General features: G+C 38.9%; 1 protein-coding gene across 1 annotated transcript in view; it reads right to left on the reverse strand.

Annotated features, from left to right (window-relative positions):
• Smad4 (SMAD family member 4) overlaps positions 1–9,768 on the reverse strand; it is a 58,347-nt gene that overhangs the window by 15,564 nt on the left and 33,015 nt on the right. Inside the window, exons 6-10 of the mRNA XM_031366002.1 lie at positions 8,175–8,294; positions 7,964–8,080; positions 6,583–6,633; positions 2,458–2,641; positions 1,511–1,679 (exon numbers count right to left, since the gene is read on the reverse strand). Coding sequence (XP_031221862.1) covers positions 1,511–1,679; positions 2,458–2,641; positions 6,583–6,633; positions 7,964–8,080; positions 8,175–8,294 — 641 coding nt within the window. The remainder of the gene's footprint in view (positions 1–1,510; positions 1,680–2,457; positions 2,642–6,582; positions 6,634–7,963; positions 8,081–8,174; positions 8,295–9,768) is intronic.

The raw sequence follows: 9,768 nt of genomic DNA on the forward strand, positions 1-9,768 counted from the left end.
CTGAATCTTACTTTTCTGGTGTGATGGTGTGTCCAGGACTTGCTATGGTGGGAGAATTGGGTTCTGATTGGCAAGTGACCTTGGTTTGTGTTGTTTATATTCTTATACTTTCCCCTTGCCATCCACTTGCGTCATCGCCCGCCACCCCCTTGCTATCTGGTTATGTCTAGTGCTACCTACCCTGGCTAAATCTGACTAGGGCCTGTCCTACCTGTGATCCTGGTTGTATCAGAACTCCTCAGAGTCAAGTTGTCTCTGTGATTCTGTGATCCTGTGATCCTGGACTTGTTTGAGAGCCTGGGAGTGGAGCTTCCTCTGGGTGTTGTGGGACTGGCTGTGGAGTTTGTGCCCAAGGTCTGCGCAGGGCACCAGCCGGCCCAGACAGACAAAGCAACCAGAGCCACTGGGCTGGCGGTGTTCCTGTGTTCCTGGTCCTGCTGGTCCCAGTTATTTCAGGTGTTGGGACAGATGTTGTGTCCTCCTCACCTCTGATCCTGGGCTGCAAATTCTTTCTAATGGAGTGTTCTATCAGCCAAACCACACAACAATGCACTGCTGTGGAACTGTGTCACAGTCCATAGTACATAGGAGTGGTCATTTCCTCTATACTCAGTATATTTCTAAGTTTCAAATAGAAGACAGATGGTGGGTCATATATGTACTCAGGAACTCAAAGTCAGGCAGGGCTACAGAATGAAACACTGTCTCTAAAAAAACGGCTAAGCCACAGACATCCTTTATAAGGGAAAGGATGGAGAGGGTTAGCCGCTGGGCAGCATCTCTACTCTTATGCACATTCTCTGTGCCTAGTATTGCTCCATTCTTTGCATCTGACGCATTTCCTAGATGGAAGTGGTTAAGATGCTCAGTCCACCGTGTATGACTGCTGCTGTAAGGAAAGTGCTCAGGATAAAAAATCTGAAGCTGAAAATATGTTTAATTCATTGCACCTATTTTTCTCTTCCCAAAAGAGCAAGTGTTAAAAATAACTGCTTAATCTGCAACAACAATAAAAAGAAACCTGCTTCTCCGCATCTCAGTTTACAGGTTCACAAGGGTGAGGACACGTCAGCTCGTGACACTCCCAACTTCACAACAGCCCTCCATAAACTATTACACACTGGCTGAAATGAAATTTTAGTTTAATTTTTCACCAACTTTATGTTATAGAATACAGGTTTGGAGATTTTAGTCAATGTTTTCAAGAATTTATGTATCACTCTAAATGACTTCAGAAATCTAAACCACTGGGACACTGCTGTGGTGGTGCTCCTCTGTGGAGATGGAGGAGCATCATGCAGTCGAGGCTGGCCTGAGACTCACAAAGCCCAGCACGCTTTGAACTCACAATTCTCCTGCCTTCTGTTGAACGTACCCACAAGACAGTCTCTCCACCCTTGGCCAAAACCCATCAACCTAAGACAGCTCTCCACTTCCCTTACCTCCATTTCTATGCTTCAAGCAACAGAGGTTTTTAAGTCTAAAATATTTACACATAAATGAAACTGACCTTTATATACGCACTTGGGTAGATCTTGTGAACAGCGTCGCCAGGTGCTCGGCCAGCTTCTCTATCCAGGTAGTAACTCTGCACAAAGACCGCGTGGTCACTAAGGCACCTGACCCAAACGTCACCTTCACCTTTACATTCCAACTGCACTCCTTTGCCTATGTGCAACCTCAGGAAGGAAAGACAGAGCTACATTTCATCTTGTTATAACAGGTTTCAGTTCAGGTGTATTGCAATAATAAAGAATAAAGAATATAAAACAATACCTAAAAGACAGCCTTGTTAACAACTTTTATAATAAACATTAATTTCTTTATAAACAGGTACAGTACTTACTATATATCAGAAGTACTCACACAAATTTCATTAAACCCAAATAACTCAGTAAAGTAAAATCTATACTTTAAGACTTTATTTTTATTTGTTTGGGGTGTGTGTGTGTGTGTGTGTAGGGGGAGGTCCCATGAAGGTCAGAAGTTGGCATCAGATCCTTTGGAGCTACAATTACAGGCAGTTGTGGGTGCTGGGAAATGAACTCCACTTATGTAGTAGCGTACCAAATGTTCTTAATGATTGAGCGATCTCTCCAGCCCTATATAATTTCTAATTTTTATAAGAATGCTGGGTCTTACATGCTACACTGCTCAAATCCTCAGCCACTGAAAATATAAAGCTATTTAAAATATATGTAAATTCAGCTATTCAATCACATGAGCAGTATTTTAAGTGTTCAAAAGCCACATATGATTAACAGCTACTGAACGGGATAGTCAGGAATCATAGTTATAAAACAAAGAAAGCTTGCTATTTTTTAATTCTATATTTACCTAGAGTTAAATGAAAGCTTACAAGTTCTAAGTATTGAAAATGAATTAACTTCTCTATATTTAAGAAAAATAATAGTCCTTGAATAAAAGTTATTCAATTTTTTTACTCTCTAAACATACCTTGCTCTCTCAATAGCTTCTGTCCTGTGGACATTGGAGAGTTGACCCAAGCAAAAGCGATCTCCTCCAGAAGGATCCACATATCCATCCACAGTTACAATAGGGCAGCTTGAAGGAACCTTAAATGTCTCTCCTACCTGAACATCCATTTCAAAATAAGCAATGGAACACCAATATTCAGGAGCTACAGACAACAAATGAAAAAGAACATGTACCTTTGTAACAACGTTAGGGAGGGGATTTTCACTGCACAAACCACCACCTAAACCAAGATGAAGGGCGATGGAGACGGAGACAAACAGAAGGAGTCTACTAAAGAATGTAGCATGCCAGCACTTGAGAGGCAGAGGCAGAAACAGGCAGATTTCAATGAGATAGGCCTAGTTTACAAAGTAAGTTCGAGGACAGGCAGGGCTACACAGTGACACTCTGTCCTGAAAAACTAAATAACTAAATCAACCAGATTCTAAAATAAATCGTTCTATTATGATAGTTCATTTAATTGCATATCTTGTTCTATGGTCTGAATTTTCAATTTTAAAAACTACACTAACCCTAATACATAGTCTGTTATGTTTTACAGACTCCTAATTAGGATAAAGTCCCCAAGTCAGCCGACATATTCCTGCTTACACTTACAATTATGTAGTTATTTTACAGGGAGATTACTGTCTCTCAAAAATCAAAGATCACTTGCCCAATATACATACATCCCATGTATGTACAAGGTATATTTTTAGCAGTTTAGTGAAGTAGTACAATTTTGGCTCTGAACATATATAGTTAGTTTATTCATTTGAAATGACTAACAGGGTGGGGTGGGGAGAAGAGACAATGCTTGATTTCGACTGCAAATACAGTTTTTACTTCTGATTTTTTTGCACTATCAAAGAAAATTCATATACATGTAATTTTTTTGGTTTTCCTTTTAAATTTATTTAACACACACACACACACACACGTGTGCTCAGAGTATCTAGGGAATCTTTTGGTGATATATGGAAAACAGCAAATGAGTTTCCAATCCCTCACAGATATACCTCAAGCAGGTACAGGGCAAATGAGCAAGTGAACATGAAATGTACATCATGAGCAACACTGCCAAGAGAATCACAATGAGAGGAGGAGGAAGGGGGGGAGGCAGTGGAGGATGGGGAGAAAGAAGAATGTCACAGAACAGAAGAGGACCGAGGACACTTTAGCCTACAAAGTTGAGGAACAATCTATCTGAAAACCCAAGACCTGAGTGAAAAGGGCCTGCTCTGGCCCCAGGGGAAGGATTTATGAGAGCTTAGGGAGAGAGAAACAGTTTTGTCTGCAGAATTTACATGTATCACAATGTGTTACAGTTTGTATAATCTGAATGAAAACTTTCAACAACCTAAAACAATACTTAGCATGACAAAAAGAAGCCTACATTTCAAGTCCCCCCAATGAAGTATTGACACTTAACTTAAAAAGAAATGATATAAATATAATATTAATAAATGGATTTCCCAAAAGAAAATTTTAACTGAGCCAAGAGTGGGGGATGCACACCTTTAATCTCAGTACTCCAGAGGCAGAGGCAGGTGAATCTCTGTTAGCTCAAGGCCAGCCTGGTCTACATAGTTCCAGGAAAAACAAGGCTAAGTAGAAAACTTCTGTCTCCCAAAAAAAAAAAAGAAAAAGAAAAGGAAAGGAAAAAGAAAAAGAAAAAGGAAAGAAAAAAAAAGGAAAATTTTAATTAAAAACAAAAAAACTAAACAAAACACTTTACAGGATGCTGGTTAATACTATCAACAGGATCTCCAAATCACCTAAGAGACGAAGCTTCGAGAATGTCCGTCATAGTCTGTCATAGTTTCTATATGGGGCTACCTGAGGTAGAGACCCACTCTGAGCTGACACAGGAGAAGAGAGCAGGCCACAGGCACTGCTTCCTGACTGCAGTGCCCAACTCCTAACCCTGTTGCTACACAATGACACCCCAACCACAACGAACTATACTCCTGAGCTGGAATTAAACCTTCCTTTCTTACATCACACATTTTCTCAAACAAGCAAAGCAGAAACACAGTACTGAGAAATGGGGCCATTGCTGGACTCCGCTTGAACACATGGGTCTTAAGCCTCGGGAACTAAGAGGAATGTGGACGTTTGGAACTTGGATCTGGAAAGCCCTAGAATGCTGTGCATAGAGCTTAAAGGGTCATTCTGGTGGGAGTTTGAAAGTAGAATGCCAAAAAAAATACAAAATACAGACAGTCGAGGCCAGGCACTCTATCTAAAGCTGGTTAGACTCTGGCTGGACCCTGCCTGTGTTCTGTAAACTTTAGTCAGGGCTCATGTGCTTGGTGGATGAAATAAGTCTCAGCAGAATATTCAGTCTGTGTCATAGTTGCTATTCACAGCTCTCAATCAGGTCTACAGTGAAAGAGCACAAACTTGGGCAGTAAAACATGAACAACACACAGTTGGCCAAGAACAACAAAAACGTGAGCTTAAGTCACACACAAGTAACAGCAGCAGTAAACAGTGGAGATCAGCTACAATTATACCTCAGCTATGGTGAACTGTATTCTCAAACTCTGAGCCCAAGTAAATCCTTTCTTTCTTAACCTGCTTTGTCCAGGTGTTATCACAGCAGTAAAAGAAGTAGCTGATACACAAAGGCACCAACTGCTTGGCAAAGCTCTGGCAAGCAACAAGAAAGTACTTTCCAATGAGGAGCTAGGAAGGCACATAAAGGCATGCCTGTGACACCAGCCTGGACTACATAGGACTATACAGGAAGATTGTGTATTAAAACAAAAGAAAAAAAAAAGAGTAGAAGGCTAAAAAATGTTTGAATACCCTGTAACATCAATGCACTTAATTCACTGCAAATATAGCAACCAGAACCACCAGCCCAGGAATGGCACTGCCCAGAGTGAGCCTCCCTCTCCCACATTGTTCATCAAGCAAACCCTGAATTCTAACTACAGATGCTACACTACCAGTATAATTGCAGAACTACTCTTTTCTTGCAATTACGTGGACAAAAATCCCTTTCAGGATGCATTTGCCATTAAGTCGCTTCTGTGTCCTACTGAAAGATAGGTACCAATGTCAATACAGGCTGGCACACAGGTATCATGAAGTAGTCAATATTACTCTCTAAACAGTAGGGACTACTGTGAGAAGAATGAAGCAAATTTAAACTGCCATTACTTATTTCCACTGTACATTTCATTCAGTATTACATCTTTCTTTAGAACTGGACCATCCTTACTCCTGCAGACCATCTTCTACTGAGCTACATATAAAACACTAAATTATCCTTTAACTTATAGGTAAGGATCACTGTAGCTGTAGTTTTAAAGTCTTTATTAGAAACAAATAGTTGTCCTGTGTCTAGAAAGGGTTGCTCCAGAAGAACCATCAGTCACCAAAACCTGCAGTTGCTTCAAGTCTCTTACATAAAATGGTGCGATGTTTGCAAATAATATACTAAAAGGCATGTCTAAATCATATGAAGAATACTACATGGTCTTATATAAGGACGTGAGTGGTCAGAACTGGGTATCTGAGGGGCATCCTGAGAGCAGAACCATGTAAATACTGAGAGGCAACTAACTGTATCTTCTGAAAGGAAGAAAATCAGTTAAAGAAACAGAATCAGAAAACCTCACATTCCTATTCTTTGTGCCTTCCACATCTCAAGGTTTCAGGGTTTTTCTGTTGTTAGAGCCTGTCTCTACCACGTGGGCCCTGGGGATCACACTCAGTCTCATCAATCTTGGCACAAGCTCCTTCACCCACTAAAGCACATCACTAGCCTCTTTCTTCCCGGATTTTTAAACTCCAATTCTGAAGCTATTCTACTTTAGCTTAGTTTCTTTGTTGAATATTTATGTATTTAATGCCAAAACCTGACAATTCTATACTTAGTATCTAATTTTAAAAACGTAGTTTTTTACTTTTCTTTCAAGTAGTTAAAAATTAAATATAGTCTAAGGGTAATTATCAGCTACTCTTAAATTGCTGATTAAGTCAGTGAATATTACACTGAGTTTAGTTAGCCTGTGATATAACCACTGGCATATGCATACCAATTATCATAACAAATTTACATACAGGAAATCAATACTGAAATATACTTACCAGGATGATTGGAAATGGGAGGCTGGAATGCAAGCTCATTGTGAACTGGCCCTAAAAAGAAAACACAATAAAAACCCCATTTTATTTATTAAAAGTTTTCCAGTGCTAAAACTTTTAATAAACCTTAAATATAAATATCATAAGCCTTAAAATTTGTTTAGAGCAAGTTTATGCCAAGAATTTAAAAGTTTATTTCCTGAATTATTTTGTGATATTAAACAGCTACGGCCCTAATATTAGCTGACAAATCCTATCTGACAATTTACCAGTTATACATGCAGTACTGAGTACAGCTTATAAACTATTTATATAACATAATAGTATAATTAATAATGCAATATATCATGATTTAAATTGCTAACCTTTCTAAAAATAAATGCTTCTATTTATTAAGTTAGGGACATATAATAGATGTAGCAATCATAATTAAAAGCTTATTATTTGTTAACACTGTGCTAAAAAACTTTACAGAATTATTATGTTTACTTTTTATAATATTGCTTCAAGCAGATAAAATTGCAACCCTTGAGGCTTAGTAAGTTTAAACAAGTGACCAGCAATCATAGAGCAAACCCAATAATTGTACACACTGGTCCAGGCAGCCATCAGAATTCACGTTCTCTGAACACAGGGAAAGATAGTAATGTAACTGATACGTGACAATAAGCATATAGCATGACCCTCCTTCCATATATACATATCACACACACACACTCATCTATATGACTGGAAGGATGTAATACTAGAAGTATCCTGGGCTATAAGACTCTAGTGTTATTATTTATGCCTTCTGTACTTCCCAATATTTTTGTACTATCAATCTTAAAATGAAAGGAAAAGTGATATGGAAGATTTATATTCCTCACTTTCTTCTTCATCCCTATAGTTGTGATTTTTAAAGTCAAATGAACAATGCTTCTATTCTGCCTGAAACTGGACTGTCTGCAGGGTGTCACTCCCCGGGACGCCTATATGAAAAGACAGCTATGTGGATCCAACATCTAAGTATCTCTTGCAATGTTTCTGCGGTGAGGGAAACCTTGAGATCATAGCACTCAAGGGTTTAAGGCGACTGTGGGTGGATTCACACATAAGACCTAAAAACATAAAGCAAACAGATGGATGGAATCAATGCAGTGTTGATGAACCATCAGCAACAGTGAAATGAACAGACTTAGTGAGCATCATGCACAACAGAGGGATGACAACTTTTTAAAGAACTGTTTACAAAAAATACTGAAAAAGCAAAACGCACTAATCATTTAATAAAATTAAATTATAAGATGAATAAAAGATGCAAAACCATTTTTTAAGAAAATAGAAATCAAAGTCCTAGCTAGAAAAGAAAAAGGCCCTGCTTACAATGAAAACGAGAGCTTACAGTAATGTCCAGGATGGGGCGGCATAGGCGGGTGGTGCTGAAGATGGCCGTTTTGGTGGTGAGGCAAATTAGGTGTGTATGGTGCAGTCCTACTTCCAGTCCAGGTGGTAGTGCTGTCTAAAAATTAAGGCCCATATGCATTAATTTGCTTTTATAAAGGCTGCCTAGTTTTTCTCAACTATTTAAAAGATTTTAAAAAGCATGTACATACTATGATGGTAAGTAGCTGGCTGCCCAGTAAATCCATTCTGCTGCTGGCCTGGCTGAGGCCCTGAAGCTATCTGCAACAGTCCTTCACTATGGCTGCCTGCCAGGATACTGGCCGGCTGACCTAGAGAAACAAGAAGACATTAACACGGCACGTGTAGAGATGTGATTCTATACCTTTATATAAAAATGAAGGTCTAATTATTTCGGATAATTCACAATTATAAAAGTGGGCCAAAAATAGAACTCATCCATTGCCTATCAAATAAAAACCTAAAAGCATCTACAAAGGCAAACCTTCAGAATTAAGCCACCTTTTCCTAACGTTAGTGGCCTATGTCCTCAGAGACACTCTCAATGCTGAGAAATGCAGCTGCACTTCTAAGCTATTGTAACAGCTTCAGAAGCACATCAGTTCAACCCTCCAGCACTTCACCCAGACCACGCTGGACTTTCCTGATTAAGTTCTTCAAAACCCAGGCAAGAAAATGTTGCCAACATAAAGTTAGTTATCATGGTACTGGTGCTGGTAATGCAAGACAATGGCATTTAACAACAAGCACAGGAGGCACGTGTTTTAGATGGAATAGGATGGCAAGGGTGAAAAATAACAGAAAATAAAACAACTAGGTCCACGTCCAACCAATACATCATTTATAAAACAACCAAACTTGTAAAAAAAAAAAAAAAAAAAAAAAAAAGCCTATCAGTCAATTTTAAAACATTTTCATGTCCTTTTTACACAATCAGAATCATGCTAAGAATGTCACTGTGCACCCGTATTTATATTAAATTAGTTGTTCCCTTTGTAATACACCAAGAAAATAAGTTTCATTTGGCTCCTATTTTACTCAAAATAAGTTTCATTATGTTTTATTATCTGGCATTTTAAGATTTTATTTTGTGAGTGGAAAAAACATATTTCTTAAAGCAAGCATTAAGTCACATATATTCCATTTGGAAAACACTGAAAGGTTCTTACTATTATTTGTCACCAACACTGTTGACTGCAATCAGAAACTAAAAGTCACTGTAATCCAAAATATCAAGAATAAGGAACTTGCCAGGCATAGAGGTATGGCCATAATCCCAGCCTGAGAAAGGTAAGCGAGACGAATTCAAGGCCAGCTGAGTATAATTAGTAAGACTCTTATCTCAAAATAACAAAAACAAAAACAGGGACAATGTCTCCTCCCTACATGGCATAACTCCTTAAAACCAAGACCTGCAAAGCCACTGCTCTCATCTCTAGTGAGCACTGCAGCCACAGTGGACACGTCACAGTGTAAGGCCAACTCAGGCAAAGGCCTTCCCAGCCCTCGGTCTGTCTAATGTCCTTCCTTTAATTCTATCAATAAATCTTTTTAGATGTAAGAAAAAAATCTCACTACAAATTCTAAAATCTACAATATTTATATTTCAATTATAAAAATCTACTTTTAAAAAGTACCAAGGCAGAACTGAATATATTTCATTCAGTCATATCTTTTACTGGCCTTCAAGCCCAACTCTCCCTGCAGGAAGGGAAGGGGAGGGGAAAGGAGGGGAAGGAGAGGGAAAGGGGGGAGGAGAGGAGAGGAGAAGGGGAGGGAAGGGGG

This window comes from Mastomys coucha, unplaced genomic scaffold (genome assembly GCF_008632895.1).
Source record: "Mastomys coucha isolate ucsf_1 unplaced genomic scaffold, UCSF_Mcou_1 pScaffold13, whole genome shotgun sequence".
In the NCBI taxonomy this organism is placed as follows: domain Eukaryota; kingdom Metazoa; phylum Chordata; class Mammalia; order Rodentia; family Muridae; genus Mastomys; species Mastomys coucha.